General features: G+C 35.9%; 2 protein-coding genes across 6 annotated transcripts in view; one reads left to right on the top strand and one right to left on the bottom strand.

Moving 5' to 3' along the window:
• The window catches only part of LOC128988754 (tubulin monoglutamylase TTLL4-like), a 48,173-nt gene extending 36,276 nt beyond the window's left edge, over positions 1–11,897 (top strand). For 2 of the 4 annotated variants that reach the window (XM_054410356.1, XM_054410357.1), the window contains exon 19: positions 11,261–11,897. In XM_054410356.1, the coding sequence (XP_054266331.1) occupies positions 11,261–11,423 (163 nt within the window). In that variant the 3' untranslated portion in view covers positions 11,424–11,897. Of the gene's footprint in view, positions 1–449; positions 613–8,225; positions 8,281–11,260 lie in introns of those variants that run through there. The other 2 variants (XM_054410359.1, XM_054410358.1) reach the window with 2 other exon arrangements.
• Positions 11,898–13,383: 1,486 nt separating this feature from the next.
• Positions 13,384–22,831, bottom strand: part of LOC128988911 (vacuolar protein sorting-associated protein 11 homolog) — a 50,351-nt gene continuing 40,903 nt past the window's right edge. Inside the window, exons 18-21 of one of the 2 annotated variants that reach the window (XM_054410683.1) lie at positions 22,478–22,565; positions 17,213–17,345; positions 15,321–15,461; positions 13,384–14,814 (exon numbers count right to left, since the gene is read on the bottom strand). In XM_054410683.1, coding sequence (XP_054266658.1) covers positions 14,561–14,814; positions 15,321–15,461; positions 17,213–17,345; positions 22,478–22,565 — 616 coding nt within the window. In that variant the 3' untranslated portion in view covers positions 13,384–14,560. The remainder of the gene's footprint in view (positions 14,815–15,320; positions 15,462–17,212; positions 17,346–22,477; positions 22,566–22,831) is intronic. The other variant, XM_054410682.1, reaches the window with a different exon arrangement.

The raw sequence follows: 22,831 nt of genomic DNA, 5'->3' as shown, positions 1-22,831 counted from the left end.
AAAATGTTATGTAGAAAGTTTGTCTCAATTGGCTTTTGACATATAATCCTTTTAGATGCAAAGTGTTAAACTATATAACTGGATGAGCTGGAATAATGATCAAAGATAAAATATCCTCTGGTGGCATAGAATCTAGATTAGTTAGATTTTGAAGTATTCATGATTGTGAGTGTTACACTTTGGTTTATTGTATGGCACCAACAACAGGGAATCTCACTCCTTTCTACAAACACCCTACATATTCAGCTTAAAATACACACAAAACTGTATGTCGCTCTTGAAGAATTTGATCAAACAATTTTAATCTGCAGTAAATTCTAAAAGAAATCTTTATCTTTTCAATTTTCCTCTACCGTCTGTCCTAAACTTTATAGGTACAAGAAATAAAATGTACATCCAAAATTTGTTATAACTAATAGAAGTAATCAAAGAATTAATTTATTTTTCAGTTGTTTTGATGGGATTCTTTTTAAAACGGGCAAGGAGAAAGTCACAGCTCTAAAGTCCCTTACTGTAGACCAAGGTGTTGCCATCGTGACGCTGTTCTAATAGCAAAATTTACCAACATCAACCATCAAAATTTTTTTATGTCTCAATAAATTATTTTATTCATGACGTTTTTTTATTGTAGTGAAATAAGTTTACAAAGTAAATTAATTACAACCTAAATTTTAAGTATTATTATTATTTCTTATATTGGAGGCAACATAATAAATAATTTTATTGATACATTATCAGATAGAATAGATATAATAACCATACTAGATGTTAGCCCGCCCTACGTACGGGAATCGAGTAGTCAATTAAAACTGAATATAATTCAGAACTGCTAATTTACACGCGCAAAGAAAAATTCTGGCAGACTTAATACCGTATAGAAAATTTCTCGTTAATACCACGTGACCATCCAATTCCTTCATCTGATTTTAGGCATATACGATATGCATTTGAATCCAATAATTTTACTATTAAACTGCAATTGTGTCAATTTGAAAAGCCTTGAAGTGAGATTTGCAGTTGATTCACACACACTGGTTTAAAGTGCAGTAGCTACCTACCACAGTGGCGGCTCTAGGACCTAGTCTAGGGGGGGGCTCCGGGGGGTTTGGGGGGTGTGGAGCACCCCCCAACAGAAGAGGGGGGTCCGGGGGTCCTCCCCCGGAAAAAATTTTAAATTTTTAAAGCCGTTTGGTGACTTTCTGAAGCAATTTTAACGCCTAAAACTGTGTCCAATAATAGTCCAAAAACTCCCATTTCACCTGTTGTTTGTCATGCATGAGCAAATAGACATAAGTAGAGTAAAGCAAAATATATTTTTTAAATAGTTTTTACCAATTTATTTAATAGATCAGATTTATTATCCTAATAGAACTAGGCCTATATTAAATATGAATAGATATTGCAAAACATAACAATTAATTCTCTATTGTGGTTTCTATTTCATAATTCAACTTTTTAAACCTAGTTTTAATTTGTACTGCGTAATTTCGGAATTTTGGGGGAGGGGTTTGACCCTCTAACCCCCTCCCGGCCTACGGCCTTGTAAAACGGGACTACACTGTATTGAACATATAACTAACAATTGATAATTTAATAGTAAAAAATCCACGGCAATAATGAGTAGATAACCAAACGGTAAGGCCTGACATTGATTGAATTGTATAATTTAAACACCCACTGCAATAACGAATAGAAAACCAAACCATGAGGGTAAGGCTTGACTAATTGTATTTTATATTAAAACATCCACGGCAATATGAGTAGAAAACCATACCATGAGGATAAGGCCTAACTTTAATTGTACTGTTTGAATGTGAAATCCATCCTCCTTTCTTTCTGCCCGGCGAAGTGATCTATTACTTTTTCGTTGAAGTTTAAAGTTGACAACAGCTTTTTTTCGATAGAACACATAGCAAGCGCACTTAGTCTGTCTTGTTTCATGGTACTCCTGGTAAACGTTTTAATTCGTTTCAAAGTAGAGAAACAACGTTCACTTTCCGAAGTAGTCATAGGTATTGTGCTTATGATTTTTAAAAGTTTGATTGACTCTGGAAGCACATCTTTGAGGTTGTTGTCATAGACAAAGTTGAGTAGTCTTAATGACCCTGTGGCCGTTGAAAAATCATCCCTATTGTAAATAACATTTAACTCCTGTTTCAATTCAGTTTTATTTAGGCTAAATAGTTCCGCAGCAGCGTGTAACTCTTTTTCGGGAAACTTGGTTTTAAACTCCCCAAACAAACTTGGCTGAAACAGTTTTGCCGCGGACAAATGATTTACAAACGTAAAACGGTCATCAATTCCCGACGTAATTATGTCACACACTTCCTTTGCGACGACGCGTTTTTGATCGTCGTGCCTTCTCCGCTTTTTGCTCGATTCGGGTTCACTATCTCTCGGTTTATCTAACATGGTCGAGTTTCTTACGCGATCTACCACAGTTTTGAAATCGCCTACAAACTTAAACGCCTTGACGCAATCAATTGTTGTTTGCTGCAGTTGGTTGTACAGAATGTCACTGTGGGGCAGTATTTGATTGAAAAAGTCCAGCCAGAAAATAAAGTCTTCGTCTTTTAGAATACTTCTTAGGCCAACAGCTTTATTTATTGTGGCATAGTCATTGGTGTCATCGTCGAGTATGTAACTTAAACATTCCTCCAACTCTCTTTGATAATTAAAAATTGTGCTTACAATTCTGGATTTAAAATTCCACCGAGTACCTGAGCTTTTTGGAATACGACGTTTTACTATCTCATCGAGAACTGCAGTTCTCTTTGTTGACTGGGAAAAGAATGATGAAAACCCCTCGATATTACTGAAGAATATCTTAACCTGCTTATTTTGTGTAGCACTGCGTTCAATGATTAAGTTTAATTGATGTGCGTAACAGTGGACAAAATTTGCATTCTTATATTTAGATTTTACACGCGCTTGTACTCCCGTGTGTTGGCCACTCATTACGGAAGCCCCATCGTAGCTCTGGGCAATGACTTTATCAGGAGTTTTGTCGAGGTTTAATTGCTCTAATACTTCAAAAATTGTTTCGCTAACTGATTCTGCATCATGGCCTTTTGGTCTAATAAAAGTGATAAATCGCTCGTGAATCGTGCCATTCAGCTCGTACCTAATAACAAATACTAGTTGGGATAAAGTGGCACAGTCTGTTGTTTCGTCGGCTTCAATAGCAACATAGTCGGTTTGTGTCAATTCGTCACGAATCATTTGCAGACAAACGTAATATATTGAGTCCAATAACTCGTTCTGTATGGTTTTGGACAGACCCAAAAACACTCGGTTATTTGTTTGATTTATGTGCTGTTGCAATGTTACATCCAGCTCCGCCATAAGGTTAACCAAACCACGAAATATGCCAGGATTTTTTGAATTTTCGCGTTCATCATGTCCTCGTAATGCTAATTCAAACGCTCCACAAAATTTAATTGCATCAATTAGCTTACTTAGAATGTATCGATTTTTCGAAACATCTTCATTTTGTTTTTGTATTTTTAACCTATATGCATGGTCCAATTGGCATCTAATATCAACTTTACCTAAAACAGCATATTCTATTGACGCATTTATGTGTTTTTCACTTGTTTTGTGTTTTTTTACTTTTTCCAGTAGATGTTTAAGGTCTGAAATGCCGTCTACAGTCCATGCTCTATCTTGAACCCCCATGACCAAACAAGTGTAGCAGAAAAATGAATTTTTAATTGAACAACCACATAGCCAATCTGCATGATTGTACATATGTGGCGAAAATTTTCGTGTGAAGCTATTCTTATTCTTTGAACTGTTTTGAATTTGGTTTATGTTCATGAAAGGTCTAGGAGGTCCTAATTTTTTCAAAGAAATTCTGTGGTCAATATTTTTGATCCCTTCATTGATAATCAGGCTAACTTCGTTAGTGACGTTAGCCGTCGACGACAACGAAATGCCGCCGTCCATTAATATTTAGATTTAGGCCTTCAGCCCACGGCAAATTTACCCGTAATAACTTATTAAGACTAATAATAAGTAACTATAACTAAAATTGTCCGAGTCACTTTACCTATGGTTAGTTTACTTAGTTTTCGGGTTGATTAGGTTAGCCTATACTAAAACTACAGACGTAACTTAGGCTATTGACTCAAAGATACCAACTAACTAACTCAATCAATTAAGTATAACTATTAATAATTTCTACTTAGCTCTTTCAATCTTCAACAAACTACCGCTGCCTTCCTTACGCCTCCATCACTATCACTAAACACTATTGATCACAAAACAACAGGTCGTTTGGCACTAAACTATAACTGAACTGTGGTCATGGACATGGAAAGAAGTGAGGTTAGTTAATGTTTATGGTAGTGACAGTGTGGATGATGGCTCCAGCGCTGCCAACATGGTTCTTCCTATCCTAATCGTGTGTGATGCAGAATTATCCAGTTTAGGGTGGCTGCCCTGATTTATGGATGCGCGCGCAGCTTTGGACTCTGCCCCAGAGTCCCTATTGTAAAGCATTGGAATGACGTCACGGCACCCTCAGCGCTGTTAGGTGTTTCTACCATAAGACTACATGCATTGAGTTTGGGACGGAGGTTGCCGCCGTCCGCATTCCACATTATGAAAGCGACTATCGCAAAACAGTCATTACTGGATTCAAAATTTAAAACTATTTCATTTCATATTATTATCATATTGATTAAGTAGTCGTAAGTAATTGTAATTTAATTTTAATTACGACATATTATTTTTTTATTACATAAATAAAAAAAATATTGATTTCTGTATTGTTGGGAGGGCGGCGTCCGAGAGTCCTTATGGGCTAGCCGCTACTGACCTACCACCTTTAATTGCATATTATCACTTACTGTAGGCCTACCTAATTTTACCTATGGCCACTGAAACCTTAAGAGGATTTTGGCCTCCCATTCTCTTCTATCCCTTGCCTCTGCTATTGTTGATCCAAGTCTGGTAAAGTCTTTCATTGCTTCGTCCTCCAAGTGGTTGTATAATTTGTGTTACTCATTGGTAAGATTTGAAAAGTTAATGTATCTTCTCTCCTCCACGCATATCTAGGTGTTTAATTATTCCTCTCAGCTCTCTGTTCTTTCGTATCTCAACATCCGTTATTATAAATGGCCCGTATATTTTCTCTGCACTCTATTTCTCAAACCCAGCAATAAGGTTTTTCGGTTCTTTGGTCAGTGCCCAAGTTTCTGAACCCTACACTACTGGGATATTATGGTATATGAGTAGTTATGATAGGAGAGGATTTTATGGAGAATTGAAATGAAATTGAAAATTTTCATTTACGTGTGAATGTGATTGTATTTGTGTTGAGGGGTAGGGTGGGAGTATTGTAAGAGAGAGAGAGATTGTAAAGAGAATGTGGGGGTGTGAGTGAGAGATTGTGAGAGTGAAAGAGAAAATGTGGGGGTGGAAGTGATAGAGATAGAGAATTGGGGGGGAGGGGTTAGTGAGAGAGAGAGAGAGAGAGAGAGAGAGAGTAGAGAGAGAGGGAGTAGTAAACACACTAGTAAGCTAGTGACATAATTTTCCTATGTTTACTATCCATACCAATGTCCGTTCTAATATCTGTGAAAATTACCCACCCTCATTGAATCTATATACAATATAAATCCAAATTTCTTATATTCCTTTATCCAAACTATAAAATAATTAAGCGTTGGCTGCTAGGCTTTTAACCCTCCAAGTGTCCATAGTTTAGGCCTTAATGTCCACCTATTTTTGGCGCATTTGCAAGGTTTTATTAAAACAGATCTGAGAAGCTTAAAACAATGTTAATTCTAATGTTCTATATACCATTTTGTTTGGAAAATCATGGGCTTCAATATTATATATAAAACATAAGGAACATTTTTTCAAAAAAAAAATTTTTAGGTAAAAAAAAATATAATTTCGAAAATTTTCAAAAAAAAAAATAAGTTCGCGCTCAATGAAATTGTATAAATTGTAGGCCTATAAATATTTGAAAATAGCCACTTTGTTCTAAATTTTATGAGGATTACAAATATATAATAATATAAGGAAGTATATTTGCAAATAAATAAGTTATGGGCAAAAAACTGATTTCAGTACATAGCGTTTAGCTAAGAATGCATAGCCTAACCATAGCTAGGAATCTGGCTGATAATTTACATCAATATCACTACCTACTTCTTCAGGATCATCAACCAGCACTTCAAAACCACTTAAATCTTCTTATAATGCACCACGTATATCACTACTTTTGATTTTTAACACTAAAACAATGATAAACGTAATAAAACACATCAGTCATCGGTCCGGGGGAACCTAGCTGTTTACAAATACACGCACGTCAGCTGTCTGCTACAATATTTTCGGAACTAAAATGAATAGCGCTTAGAGACAGACCTCTGGAGAAAGCTTAGAATATTACGGAAAGAACGATACCTAACTCGATCCAGTTCAATCCGATTCAGTCAGTCATAGAGCCTTCGCCGTAAACGATGTCTGCGTGTCGAAAAATCGACAAGTAACACTACACAAAGTGTGCTGCTTGTCGAATTTTCGTCAAGTAACACTGGGAGGGTTAAAAATTTTAAACTTATTTTCTAAAAAACTGAAACCCTAAACTAAAATTATGACTTTAACATTCCCTAGATCTAAAAAATTATCTTTCTTTTAACACAAAAGCCATAAAAATCCGTCAAGTGGTGGATTCAGAATCGTGAAATAAAAACCCTCTCACGTTTTAATATATATGAGATGTACTAACAGACCAGGGAAGCTGTAATAGATAATATGAGGGAGGTGACACTTTGTTTGAGTTAATTTTTTAAAGCTGTCTCGGTTAACAACTAGTCCTTTTCACCCATTTGGATGGCTTCCACTAATACATTAACTTTTTAAGCTCCAAAGCCTAATGTACTGTACTCTAGAGTACTTTTTTTTGTGACGTGAGCTTGATGGGTGAAGCCAATTAACACAATTAATTATTGGTGGATGGTTTGATAAAAGCACAAAATAAATACCTAACCCAGAACTTTTACTGAGCATAAACAGTTGTATTTGAATCTACCAGTGTCTACACCAGAATCAAAGGTCACTGCCGTTACTGGCTGGCGGGCCAGGCTGGATACCAGATAGGTCTATGCTCAGGTAAGAGAACTGACGTCACTACACTGTTATCAGCTGATCAAAGTTGACACAGCAGTGCTCCTAGATTATGGTGTAAATACTAGCAGATTTAAAATTCTTTATTCTCAGTCAGATTGGGTTAGGTCTTCATTCTGTGGTGAAAGTTGACAGAATAGGTGTTATGGTTGAACCTCAAACAAGTATTGTTTGTATCTTAATGTTCAAAAGTCAGAAAAGTCATGAATTATCAGAAAAGAGTTAAAACACAACTTCAATAGTTATTTGTGTAACTAGTGAGCAAAGTGGCACTTTGCTGCACACGAGAGCGGCTCGTGCGGAATGATCTCGAGTGCAGCAAAGGCCTTTTGCACTCGTGTTACACATTATATTTTTCCTACAGTCACTATAAAGCATATAAATAATTAGTCTTTCAAACACTATACAATACGATTTTAGGTTCAGCTGGCACCACAAATAGGTGCCCTAGAGAAAGAGGTCCCCGGTCCGTATCACTCCGCTATTTTTTCCTCGGCAAGCAATGTGCTCCGGGACTTGAGAAAATAGTTCCGTATATTTTTGTAATTTGCAGTGGTTTCCGTACGTAAAAAAATGCTTAAAAGGTATTTTCTTGTTTATTAAGATAGTAGGAATGTTTTAAAAACGTTTAAAAGAAAAGTCCAGAAAGTTAAGAAATACCGAAAAGAGAACATAAACTATAAACACGAAATGACAGGTTAAATCGTAGTTATAATAGTCAATCTGCTGCTCATAGTATTATTATCTTTAAGTGTTGCCAACTTATTTCCAAGCGTACACGGATTACGTGCATAATAGAACCACGCTGTTTTGTTGGAATCCTGATGTGCGCCAAAGTATAAACCGTACGACAAAGTATAAATATGTAGCAATTAGCAGCTTTCTGTACTATAAACAGTACAAGGAAGCCAACTTTGTCGGGTGACTGTAGGAAAAAGAAAATTACTTTTGATTCAGTTTGCCATCCCTGCTTTCAGTGCTTTTAAAGTTTACCTAAAGCAGGTTTACAAGAGTATTTGGAGTTGTGTAACTTGTTTGTATGGAAGCAAGCTAATTGCTTTCTTCTGTTCTGCCTTTGCCAGTTGGCATTGCCAGACATTTTTGATGAGGGAGAAACTGTTCAAGTGCTTTTGCAAGGTGAGATGTAAGATTTTACCACCTGTTTCAGTAAATCTGTATTACTTTAATTTTGTTTGATATTTAATTTTTAAGAGGTTCTTTTATTCTTAAGTATTGCATGAAATACGTTTTAGTTTGGGCACAATCAAACCTTTTTGTTTTGAACCTTTGACTATTTGTACTATTAGATACTCTCTACAGTGTGCTTAACATGAGAATGTTTGGTTTACATCTGAGCGTACAATTTTAATAAATAATTATGTTTTTACTTCTTTTCAAAAATTTATGACACGAAAATTTGGAATAAAAATTCCCGACTGTCGGGGATGTCTGCAGATTGCTTCAGAATCCTACTCTGTTTAGAGTTTAAGAAAAGAAAACCATACATTTCGGGATAAATTTCTGATTTCCGGGCAGAATTTTTTTTTGGACGTCTGCCAATTGCTTCCGCATTCTTGCCAATTGATTCAGATCAGACCCTGTGGAAAAATGGATTTATGCTTACAAATTTTTAAAGGCTTATCATGCCGTGTTGAAAGTTTTGGACAAGCCATTGTAGAATCAGTAGGCTTTACTGTAAATTGTCTGGAAACTATTTTTCCTTTTCAAATCCTTTAACCCTCCAGTACACATGCGCGGACTGGCATTCCGTGTCCTACTTCTTACTGGAAACGCTCTTTTATACCTAACTAACTGTTACCCACGGGGTTCACCCTGCTTGACTTCATAAGTACTAATAAAACTATTGACTGGTTTGAAATAAACAAAACAGAATACTGTAATACAAACAAATAATCACACTTGATTTTAGGTAATAAATTGAAAGAATAACAAACAAATAAGTACAGCTGAGGTATTTTTAACATTTGGTACATGGAAAGTTCCCTTTAATTATGAAATATGAATATTTATGAAATAATGGATAGTTTTGCGCAAGGTATTCTCGTCATGACGAACATTGTTAAGTATATGGTTATGGGGATGTGACTTGTAGTTTTCGCAAAAGCGGATGAGTACTTTGGGATTTATGTATGGATAAAGTCCATATAGCATCAAAATTTCATATAATCCAAATATAGGTAAATAGATATAGATAAATTTCAAATTAATTACAACTATTTTAAATTGAAAATGTCCTGTTGAAAACCAATTAGTCAATCGCCGGCCTGTTCTTCACCCTCTTGAAACATGACACGCCTAACTTAACACCCTTGTAGCTCAGGGCCAACTGACGCTAAGACGGTCAAAACACCGCCATTGTCCTTGGAAAGGTAGATGGCACGTCATGTCATTAGCTCGCGGATTCACTTATTTCGGCACGCTTTTTCAAATGTGCAGAGTCCGCGGCGCGTGTACTGCAGGGTTAAAATAAAATACCGAGCTGTATTGAGTTTGACAATGTTGTGTACCGCAGTCTTATCTACGTCTACTGCTGTATAATTATAACTGTGTAGCAGCAGCACTAAAAGACAACAGTTATCGCCTTTCTGCCGACAAAAAAACCAAGCATGTTAAATTTACTATAATTTCTTGCTATCTAAGTGTTTTTCTCAGTTGTGTTGCTTATTATGGTCCGTTGAATGAATACATAGGTTAATAATGTTATTATCGTACTTTACTTCCCAATTTCATTATATAGAGGTTTTCAAAAAGAATCATCCGATTAAAAAAAATCATAACTACTCATCCATGAATCCAATTTGATCAAACAATATATTGTTAGAAAAAGGAAGTTCTCAAGTTTCAGGGAAAATATTTAAAAGTCCTGTTTTCAAATTTTCATCCCCTCAAAAATTCAAAATGGCGGACCTCTGAAAACGACAAAACACCTTTTATTAAAACGGCTATAACAAGAATCCGGTAAGAGCTAGCAAAGATTTGAAAGAATTTTCATGGTCAGGAATTCAATTTTCTACAAGACACTCTTAGCCGTTTTCCAAAAATCGCACCCCTTCACCCCAAAAAATCGCCCTACTTTTAAAAAATTGGCATTTATTTTTAAATTTTCAATCATTTTCACCCCTTTTTTTTACTTAAGTATATTTTTATTGTGCACATATCCTGTGCATCTAAAGGGGGCCATATTGAGCACCTGTAAATGGTATGTAGAAAAACGTTAGTTACTCTTTAATATAAAATTAACCTCATGTCCATAATGATTATTAGTTTTCAAATTAAAAACCTAAGAAATCGGATTATTCTTTTTGAAGGACCCTATATAATTAATGTGCTTTAACAAATTGTATTTCCCAAAAAAAATAGAAGGAAAAACCCTGCCCGTCTCGAACTTAAATTTCAGTCTCTAACACCCCAACTTCATTTTCATTTTTTAAGTGTCAAAATAGCTACCAATTATGTTGTGTTAGTTGATTAGTTTTCTTTTCTAAAATGTGTGATTTTTACTAACATAGACTTCATCCACCAACAATTTGTTTCCCTGCAACAACCTCATATGTAAAATTAGAATGCCTAGAAACTTTTCCCCTAAGCTTTAACTTGCTTAAGTTTTGCAAAAATAAATTAGCCTGTGGCAATAAGTATGTCTGCGACATCTTATCATTGTACCTTTTTATGAAGGGTTTTTGTTCTTGTAAAAAAATACTAAGTTAAACTTCTGCAAATACTAAGTAAATTAAAAGACTACATTTAAACGATACGCCGAACACCCAAGTAAGAACAGACCTTCTCTGTTAAGTGTGGCCGGCTTAATTCTCTGAGTTGTTTTAAAAAAGTCGTTTTATTTAAGTCAATATGTGTGTGTTGACAAAGACATTTGGATGTCAATTCGGAATCTTTTGTCAGACTTGACACAATGGGTCACTCGGGCTGGAATTAGTAATCCACTAGATAATCTAAAAATATTGAAGACAAAGTACATCAACCTTTATTTACTCCAATTTATCAGTCTTGGTGGCAAGAGTTTTTAACTTTTAACTTTTTAACTTAAAGTTGCTGTGAACAATTATTGAGCTCTCTAACATATTAATTTTCCCTGCAGGGAGAGGTGTAAGCTGAAGGTTGGCACTATTGTGAGGGCTGCTCGACGGCGCAACGGCCGACCTAACCTGGTGACCAAACCATATCCTCGCTCAACCGTCATCGCTCTGCGAGCAATCAAGTGTCAAGCGACTCAACGCTCATTGCCTGCCTCCAGCCAGTAGAAACTATAGATCAAATCTTGACGAACTAGTGTTTTCAATGTGATATTGACTTAAGTTATAAGGATAATCTACTAAATAGGCCTGATTGAAAAACTGTATTGTCCATTTTTTTTTATGCTGCAAGTTACAGCTTTCACTTTTTTATGTTCATAAGTTACAGCGTATATTTTTTTATGTTAGGTTAGTGACAAACCAAAGGAGATTTGAGGCATTGATACTTGTGCCTTAGTAGTAGTTGAAACACCGGTGGATGGTTTAATTTTTTTTCACACCTGGTTATAACTCACTGATTTACTTCTGTGATTCAGTTATTCCATGAATTTAAAATGTTTAAGGTTTTAGAGTTGTACAAAAAAGTGATCATGTGTGTTGTTCTAGCGTAGGTTGGATTTTAGCGTAGGCGGAACTTGGATTCGTTATGCCCAAATGAAGTTATATGGTCTAACTATGAACAATAAATTATTGCAATTCAAATACCTTTGTTACCCTTAGTTACTCAGGGTTTCTCATTTAACATTTTGGCCAACCAAAACTAGTGGTATTCTCACTAGATTACAGTCCTTAGGCCGTGTTTACACAAGGCCAGTTGGCATGCAGGTTACTTGCCTCTGGTAACTTGAAATACATTAGAGCCAGGTAACCTGCCTGCTGTACTGGCGTTGTGTAAATGCGACTTGTTACAATACTTTGTTCCGTAATAAACATTTTTTTAGTTCATTCAATCAACTGCAACGTAACTATTAAAATTAAATCAACCAGTTACTTTAACATTTTTAAATACTTGATCAGTTTTATACTTAGATCAAAATATAGTCAATTCATGAATACAAAAGGAATGTCAAGTAAAACATAAGCATCGTTCATGAGAATCATGGAAATAAAAACAAATACGAATTTTTTATTTGTACAAATTTTTATTGTAAAATATTGTATGCTATAAGAATTTGAAATATCACAGTGTAAAAAAATGTAGGCCAATACTATAAAGCTAAATGTAACAATCTAAAACTTCTACAATGACTAGTTCTACAAGGACTAGTTCATTTTGTTTGTATGATTTATTATTTTTTAACTGTTTCCTCAAATTTAAGGAATTATGTTTACAATATGTGCATGTGTGTAACATCATGATCGATCAATTACGAGGTAACATCGTTCACAGGGAGATTATAAAGGGGCAATTATTTAGTGTGGGAAAGTACATGCGGAGGGAAAAGCTTCTGAGCTAACCCTTCATGGGTGTCACAAGGAGTTTTCTTACTAGTATTGAAACATTAAGACAAACAATGTAATTTTTCCTACAGTGACCTAACAATGTACATCTTCTCTCACTGATTTGAGAAAGCAAAGTGGCCGATTCGCTCATCAGTGAGACAATGTTAACATTGTCTCACTCTAATTACTTTGTCTCACTCCAGATTTGCAACGTGAAGGCACGAAATAGTGAGCGCGTAACATGCAGGCAACGTCGTATGCGCGCGAAATACGTTGGCAGCACTGGCTGTAAATCAGCTGGTCAGCTGTTGTACTGTTGTATTTGTCACTTCACATTTAATGTTATATTAAAAGTTCACTTCTGTGTAAAAATAGGTTATGTTTCTTCACCAATTTATTTGTTTTTAATTTTACCTACGACCGTTTTTTAAAGTAGCCATTTCAGTCCAGTTCTTAGAATTGAAAAGTTTCACTTTACAGCTGTTTACTTTCATATCCGCATAGTTTTCTCATATCCACACAGGTAACGGACCAATGATGTTCAAGTATTGAGAGAAAAGAATTAAAATTGTACTTCGAACGTCAACTAATCAGCTGATCAGTTGACCAATTTAATTGTTTATCCGACTTGTTCATGTTTCTTAATTAAGTTGGTGGAAGTCCAAAAATAAATGAAATATTTGCCGAATTGTACCTGATACAATATTATTTATGGTAAGAATGCTGCTAGCAATGTAATATTTAACGAAGTTTAACAAACACGTAATTACAGGAAATCAGCTGATTATACAACAAGTCGTTGCATCACTTTCAGTGGCAATGACAATACACGAAAACATAACCTCTCTAAAAAGTTATCAGTAGTTATTGTTAGTAATTAAATCCAGATTGATAGTAATTAAAAAACCGGTCGTAGGTAAAGTAGTGTACGCAACTCGCGTTAATAGTCTTTACAACACTCGTAGAAGTTTTTAAGGCACTCGCCAAGGCTCGTGCCTTAAATTTTCTACTCGTGTCGTAAAGACTCACTTAACGCAATCGTTGCGTAAACTTCTATTATACATGTTATAATAGTTACAAAAAGGTATAAAAACCCCATATAATCAATAAAAGTGTACATTAAATCGATAAAAAACTTGACCTAGAAATATATTGCGAACAAAAAACAACACCACTATAAGTAACACACGGGAGCACGTGGATTAATATAGTAGGCCTACCGAGAAGGGAGGAGAGCAAAATTATGATCTCCACTCGGTTCTCAAAAAGAGGTGTGTGAGGAATGGTTACTCTTGAAACTGCCAACCAGCAGTAACGCATATTTTTCTTTAAAAATAAAGGCGTTAGAGGAAAACTCTTGTTACGACACCTATGAAGGGTTTATTTGATTAACATTTAAAGTAAAAAATAAACTAAGAATATTGGCATTACAATATAAATGAGGTGAGGTGAGAATAATTTTCTTTTGCGATATTGCTAACTTTTTCTTCATCCCATCAATTACTTATTGTTTTGAAGAAGAAAAAATACATTTTGACAGTTGTGTAGTTTGTTTGGAGTTACCATCAATTTTAAAATGTAATTAATTGTTGAATAAAACTGATTATTACATATCCCTCAACCACAATTTCAGGTTCGTTTACAAAAGTAGATTGAATAACATTCTCAAAAAATAAACTCAGTCCTTGTTAATCTCCATAGAGATTTAAAAAGACGCCCGTTGGTCGCACTTACAAAATGCTTAAACATGTATTGGATGGTTAACAAATCGTGATAAAATTTGCGCTAATATAATAACAATTAACCTTTACAAGCTTATTTACAGTAAAAAGTACCAGCCTACTAAACTGTTCAGGATACAGTGTAAATATACAGACAGTAACAGATTATATTGATAGGCCTACATGATTATTTGTATTGCGCTACGATGGATCATCCGACCCAAAAGGATTTTTTTCCTCAGGATAGTCGTCTTCTTCAAAGGGATTAGTGGGAGGTTTTCTGGGGGCCGGTCCTGCTTTAGGAGACAGGATGGCTTCACTCAGGGAGTCCCTCGGATCCGGGAGTCTCGGCCCTGGATCTCTTGAAACTTGGTAACTCGGCTTGGGACTCCCCACAGTCTTTGGACTCTCGCTCTTTGGCTTTATTGGAATGCTTTGTGGTGCTGGAAAAAATTCTGAAAGTCAATAACATAAATTCAGGTTTAAATTTAGATGCCAATAGATAAATTCTGTGTGTTTTAATCATGATTTACTTGCAGCCATTAAGCCATTTGCAAAGGGTTCTCTTGTTGTATATATACGTCTATATATAAAAAAAATAAAATATAACAAAACTCCCATATAGATTTATCATTGTTGTAGTTCAACTGACGGGGAGCGGTTACTTATTGTTTGTCATTCTTTTCTTGTGACTACACTTATTTTAAAACTATTTTAACAAAATCATTTAAATAAACAAATAGCGTGTCCTCTCTTGTGGTTACATAACCTAAATAAATCACAAGTCATCAAAGCTGCCGTGTAGAAAAAAATGTGCATTGTTCGTGTGTGTTTACTACGAGATGAATAGGAAACCCCGCTGTAATATCTGTGTTACACTTTGTTTTCTAAGTAAATTACAACAGGGAAATCTCATGACAAAGAAGAAATAAACCAAATACAAAATCAGAAACTGGATTACCTGTGGCTTTAGGTTTGCTTGAGCTTGCTTTATAACTTGCACCAAAACCTAAGCTTTTGTCTCTTTCTGCTTTTTCATAAGTTAAAGGTAAACTGCTTGGGGGTTTTCTGGGGTTGACTGGGACATTTGGTACTGTAAGACCTGAAAAGATGAGAAAACCATTCATCAAACAAAACTTATATCTGATAACATACCACAGAGAAGTAAGATTCAGAGGAAACATGCTTATGGAACAACTGTGCACTTTAAGCTCGGGAATGGTGGGGCGGAAATATACTAGTCCCGAGCAAGGAAGAGCCCAACGACTTGTTTACAACAGCCGTTGTAGCGCACAGGCTCTTCCTACAGTGTGCACTCTAGTACGTGGCGGGAAGGGGAGAGGAGAGCAGAAGGGGACGACCAAAAGAATTTGCACTAAACACAACTTAAGTGTACTATTGAATTTTTCCTCTGTATCTTACTTCTCTGTGTACATACTAATTAAACCCATGCTTAACTTACACTTCCTTATTGATTAATTGGCAGTTTCCCCTACTCACTAAAATATAATGGCAATTATAGTGCTCTTCTAAAAAGGTTGCCAGTTCGATCTTAAAAGAAAGAAAGTCTAGAAAAGTCACTAGCCTTTTGATAGTTTGAAAATTGGCCCAGCTACCCTTGATCTTGGGGCTTAAAAAAAATGGCCCTGGCTTAAGAATTGCTTCAGCTGTATTCAGATTGCCACAAGTTTCACGACCAACCAGAAATAAGTTACCAATGTTTAAGAAACCTACACACGGCCCATGTATTGCATGTGATGCGCTATGGTCCCAAGAGATGACTGCGCCCCTCTCCACCTACCGTGTTGGGAAGTTTTCCCTTCCTTGCACCCACGACATACCTCAAACTCTCGTGCCCAATTTATTAAATCAGTCCTGCGTACATAAATAGATTGTAGAGTATACAAGGAATAATAGAGTAAACAAGGAACTATCATTTTTATTAACCAGAAGTGTTATAACTTTTAAAAACAGAGTTAGTTTTGACAAAGATATAAATATGGTAGAGTATTTTTGTGAAAGACATTTTAGTGAATATGACATACTTAATTTTTATCAAAGATCAAAATCAAGATTTAATTTATCCATCAACGATTTTGTGAGGTTGTGAACAGAACAAATTAGCCTTAAGGTAAAAAAAACCTGGTTTGTATGTAATCACCCAAAATCCGCTTTTTAGGTTCAGGAGGTCTAATAACAAATATTTCCAATAAAAACTTAAAATTTGTGACAAAAACACTACTTTTTGTCCTCATCTATTTTATTTTTTTAAAGGGGAAAATAGTTTTTAATTATCGTTATGAATATCTGGAACTGTATTTTTTTAATTCATGTTCGTCTTTCCATGCTAGGATCGAGTATTCCATTTGGAAGATAAAATAAATTCCCTTTTCTCCCTCATTGTCTGGCAGACCCCTCATGGTGGTTCTTAGTTTATAACAAGCTAACAAGCTTTATTAACATTGCTTTAGGTAAGGGCAAGTGGTTGCGGCGTTATTATTTAGTTCCATTAATGATTGGCGGGATTTGAACCCGGAACTTCGGGCACCAAAGTCCAGCCATCAACTAGGCCAGCTTGCTCCCCACAATTTCACCCTTATTATCTGCTCTAATTACAGTGGCACTCCACAGATCTTGGATCATAAAACTTGTTACAGTCCAAATGCAGCTGTATCTTTAACCAGAACAATTTATTACAAGCACAATGATCAAAATCAGCTAGGCAAAGTTTCGAACCATCAAAAAGCAACTGATCATTCTCAGACTTTAACCAGCTTACAACTATTAGGCGAGCACTATAACCACTCTGCTGCCCAGCTCATCTCTTTAAAACAATATAAATCAAAGAACCACCTTGGATTGGATCATTGACGATGGTCAACTTGTTGAACACTCCACGACCGAAGTAGTCGGCCACCAGACTGAAGCCATCCTCAGCTTTATCCAGCTGACTGTGAAATGCCTCATGTAGATCTCTGCCTTGCTCCTGGATGCAGGAAATGTTTATACTTATAATGTTTGAAAATGCATATAAATAGCAGGTATAAGTTAAATATCCACTCAAACATTTTGCCTAAAATCCTACAAGTGTTTAAAGGTGGCAATTTATCACTAGGCATCGTGATGGGTGGAGTTAGAGGTTATTTGTTACCTATGGATTAAAATTTCCTGCCGTAAACTTACAAGGAAGGAGTTGAGAGGGAGGTCCTTTGCAGGGCCGGTTTAACCCATACGCAAACTACGCGGCCGCATATGGCACCACGAAAAAGTGGCGCCAACGGAACAATTTTTTTTGCGTGAACAACGTAGTTTTGTTTATTTTCTATCAGACTCCAAATACACCACAATAGAGGCATTTATCCTGTTAGTACCAACAGCACTTGAAAAATGTGTATATTTGTACAGCACTACAACTCAAGGACTCAATGCCATTTGCAGTTTCGATTTGTAGTGAGCTGACGCTCGGCAGCGTACGGTGCGGCGCCTGTGGGTTTCATTTCACGACTCACTCATGCTCGTGCTCGAGATAAGCAAGCGCGCAGCGCCATTTATCACAACAAGAAACTTCCCCCTTCCCACCTTCCCACCCTTCTGCGTCTTATCATAGACTAACCAACACAAGTAGACTTCTCATCCCATTGTAAATTTTGAAGCACGTTTTTCGTGTCTAGTTCATATACGTGACACATGGGCGCTAGTGTCGACAAAACTTTGTTTCTATTATTTTAGGGTTAATTTCTTGATTTGTGCTTTACTGTTTGGTTATATAACTAGGGGACAAGTTATTGTTTATGATAGATCGTATTATTTGGTTAAACGAGGTTTTAAATGGCTGTAATAACGGGAAACAAATTGTAAACAAAACACGACCTCTACATAAACCATACAGAACTAACAATAAAATTGTCTTCAGCTGTTCCATAAGGATGAGAAATCTACTAAGGGAGTATGTTTTATCTATGGTCTTATCCTAGAGCAGAGCATTACGTTGTATTGCACTCTTTTAGTTTTATACGTATACCGTATCGGTATCGTATTGGCGTTGTTTTGATGATTCATGATTGTTGATAAGTGAATGATTACGAGTGTTTTAAGTTTAATTTATAATTAGCGCATTAAATAAGAAGAAAGTAAAAACTGAAAATGAGTCAAACATCTTGCGAGCCGATACTAAGAAAACAATGGCAGAAAAAAAGAAAACGTCTGGCACTTATTATCGAAAGCGTACGGCGAATTTGGAAGAGGAAGATAAAAAACAAGCCAAATCAATGAGTAGATTTTTGTTGAAATCATCTGGTGGCGAGTCCAGTCAGCCCAAAGAAGTCACGATAGAAGATGGCAATGACGTAGGTATTTATTTATTTATTTTCCAAGGAAAGATTAAAACAAGCAGCTGATCACAAACGGCAAACATTACGTCATTGCCGTCTTCTATCGTGACGTCATGCTTGACGAGCATTACGGCCTTTGGTTTTGCTAAAGTTTATATGATGAGTAAAAGTGTAAAAATGTTAAATTTCTGCGAATAATAAAAAGTCTTATATTGCAAGTATTCTTCTAACCTAAGCTTATAGAAAAGATCTTCTCAAAATTATTGGGAGAAAATTCACAAATACGGTTAAGTTATGTTAATGGTTTGGGGGGGGGGGTGGTGGGGGGAATCCTAAGTGGCGCTAATTCGGGTGTTCGCTTAACTCTGAAAAATTGCTAGAACCGGCCCTGGTCCTTTGGAGAAAATCATTAGTATTTTAGTGTTAAAAAACACAGGATTTGGAGTACCGTGAAGCTGGCCCGCCCATTCCAGCACACTTTTTTTAAATGTATACAAAAAAGTGTGCTCTTTATAACTGCTATTAAAAAAGTGTGCTCTTATAATAATTATGATATAATCAATTGTATTTGGGCGGGCCAGAATCACGACTGGCCCGCCCATTTCAGCTACAGATCTATAAACCATACCAAAAAAGTGTGCTCACAGGAATCATTAATAAAAAAAAGTGTGCCCCCCCGTTACTATACAAATAACCCCTAAATGGTAAGGGTATAATAAAATGACCCAGCCCGCCCATTTCAGCTATAGATCTGTAAACCATACCAAAAAACTGTGCTGAAAGTGTGCTCACAGGAATCATTAATAAAAAAAAGTGTGTCGCCCCTGTTACTATACAAACAACCCCTAAATGGTAAGGGTAATAAAATGACCCAGCCCGCCCATTTCAGCTACAGATCTCTAAACCATGCCAAAAAACTGTGCTAAAAGTGTGCTCACAGGAACCATTAATTAAAAAAGTGTCCCGCTACCAATCGTATGTAATTTAGCTACACATGGCTACACATAGTCTGGATAGTCAACCTGCCCGCCACCCCAGCAGCTTGTAAACTATTTAAGTGCTACAGAATTAATGATTAGCCATGGCCCAACTGCGACTTTAAATGTCATATTATTTTTGTTTTTAATTAAAATGTCAAGAAAATAAAAGTGTTTACATACGAAAAGGAACATTATGTAACTTTTTTTATTTTGGTTTTAATCGAAAGGAATATTGTTTAACATATTTTAATACTAGCTGTACCCGCGGGCTTTGCCCCGTTTAACTTCACAAGTTAGCTCGTTCGCATGGCTCAATCACGTCCTGGTTGAAGTTCGTTCGCTACGCTCACTCACCTTTAGGTTGGAGCTCGTTCGCTCCGCTCACTTGCCTTCAGGTTAGCTCGTTCGCTACGCTAACTCGCTTCCAGGTTGAAGTTCGTTCGCTACGCTCACTCACCTTTTGGTTGCAAATTGGCTGTAGTCATAAATAAAAAAAAAATAATAGTGCTGCACCCTGTTGGTAATCCTTGTAACTTTAATGTTATTGAACATCATAGAACAGAACCAACTTGTTTAATTGAAACAGCTGTTAAGAAATTCCTTTTAAATATGAAAAATCATAAGGTTAACATGGGAAACTCCAGAGCCACTGGGGCAGAGCCCGAATCCCCGATCAGAATAAAAACTATTTAGTTTTCCTATTTAATGCCCAAAGAATCGGTGTACCGAATTTCAGCCTCCTAGGTAAATGGGAAGTGGGAGAATTAGTGATGAGTGAGTGAGTCAGTCAGTCAGTGAGGGCTTTGCCTTTTATATATTTAGATTAATTAAATTACTTATTTAAAAAAAAATTAATAAAAATTACATACACACATTGATTGGTTTCTAGCCTGATAGATCTTTTTAAAAAGTTTTTATTTACCTTTTTAATTATTAAAGTTAACAGCTTTATTATGGGACTCCCAATTTTTAAAAGCTAGATTTTTTAATGTATATAATGTTGTTTGTAATCTTAGACAATTTACAATCAATTATGGTACACCTATACTTAAAATTATTCAGAGAATTCAATAGATAATGGGTTACACCATTATAATCTATGGTTTATTAAGATTGCAGTGATAATCCTATATATTCTAATGATTTTGAATAATCTACATTTATTTGCAAAGTGTAAAGAGTGCGTAATAGTAACGGGGGCGACACACTTTTTTTTATTAATGATTCCTGTGAGCACACTTTCAGCACAGTTTTTTGGTATGGTTTACAAATCTATAGCTGAAATGGGCGGACTGGGTCATTTTATTATACCCTTACCATTTAGGGGTTATTTGTATAGTACCCTTTTAGCACAGTTTTTTGGCATGGTTTATAGATCTGTAGCTGAAATGGGCGGGCTGGGTCATTTTATTACCCTTACCATTTAGGGGTTGTTTGTATAGTAACGGGGGTGGCACACTTTTTTTTATTAATGATTCCTGTGAGCACACTTTCAGCACAGTTTTTTGGTATGGTTTACAAATCTATAGCTGAAATGGGCGGGCTGGGTTATTTTATTATACCCTTACCATTTAGGGGTTATTTGTATAGTAACGGGGGTGGCACACTTTTTTTTATTAATGATTCCTGTGAGCACACTTTTAGCACAGTTTTTTGGCATGGTTTATAGATCTGTAGCTGAAATGGGCGGGCTGGGTCATTTTATTACCCTTACCATTTAGGGGTTGTTTGTATAGTAACAGGGGTGGCACACTTTTTTTTATTAATGATTCCTGTGAGCACACTTTCAGCACAGTTTTTTGGTATGGTTTATAGATCTGTAGCTGAAATGGGCGGGCCAGTCGTGATTCTGGCCCGCCCAAATACAATTGATTATATCATAATTATTATAAGAGCACACTTTTTTTTAATAGCAGTTATAAAGAGCACACTTTTAGCACACTTTTTTGTATACATTAAAAAAAAGTGTGCTGGAATGGGCGGGCCAGCTTCACGTCACTAGGATTTGGCCGTTTTTTTTACATAAATCTTTTTTTAGCTTTTTTACCTATGTCCTATTTTGAGAAAATTAATAATATTTCCAAACTATTTCAAATGAACAGAGATAATAGGTCTACTAAATAATGTATTATCTTTATTAATTATTTTTTTGCACAAACCATCACATTAAAAACCAGACTAACATTTTCAGGATAAAGTCAATTTACAAAATCTTGTTTAATAGCACCAAAATAGAAAGTGTAACCTGATCAAAATCATCGTTTATACCAACAGAGTATCCTTCATTTGTGCTCCAATATAACATGGAAACAATTAAAGCTGGAGATGTACAAAGCAATGGGGGGACCAGCAATCGGGAAATGCAGTAGCAGCCACCTACCATTGGCCAAACAACGCTGCGCTTCCCGAAATGACTTGGATTCGTAAGGTTAATAACCCCAAACTAGGATATGTAATATGTCTTAAACCATATATGCATTACTTTATAGTTACAATTTAACTAACCTTTATATCCTTTTGCTGATTTACTTTATTTTTGAAAAATTGATTCTTTCTAACAATTAGGCGAGCAATAAATATTTGACTCAATCTTTGGGGGGGGGGGGGGCATCATCTACCCATGCTCATGTCACTGCCGGGTTTGTAGACTTGAGCCCCAGTTTTTAAATCAACAGATAGATAACTTACAATATTGTTGAATAAATCTATTTTAAACAACTATAGCATCCATGCACACACTATTTAAAGTTGAAAGCAGTACTGTAATGCTTTCATAAATAAACACACAAGATAAAAAATAAACTTACCTGAAGTTTCATCAAGTCCATATAATGTTTGTTACCAGGCAGGCAAACGGGACACTCATTTTCACTTTCTGAGAAACTTTGGAAGCAGCTAAGGACAAAAAAGTTGAAAATATCACAGTGCCAGAGATTAAGTACAATACAGTAGACTCCCTCTTATCCGGACTCCTCGGGACCGAGGCCAGTCCGGATAACGGGTTTTCCGGTTAAACCAACGTCCCCAAAAACTCGTTAAAACGGACTGTTTACTGTGATATTCAACTTAAATTTAGGAGAGCGTTGTATTACAGGGTGTATACTATTTTATTAAAGTGAAATTCCAGGTTTTTTCCAGGTTTTTCCTGGTTTTTCAAAGTT

Source organism: Macrosteles quadrilineatus, unplaced genomic scaffold (genome assembly GCF_028750875.1).
Source record: "Macrosteles quadrilineatus isolate MER2022 unplaced genomic scaffold, UCM_ALF_1.0 Scaffold_3__2_contigs__length_128488019, whole genome shotgun sequence".
In the NCBI taxonomy this organism is placed as follows: Eukaryota; Metazoa; Arthropoda; class Insecta; order Hemiptera; family Cicadellidae; genus Macrosteles; species Macrosteles quadrilineatus.
This window is presented reverse-complemented; position numbering and strand designations above follow the sequence as displayed.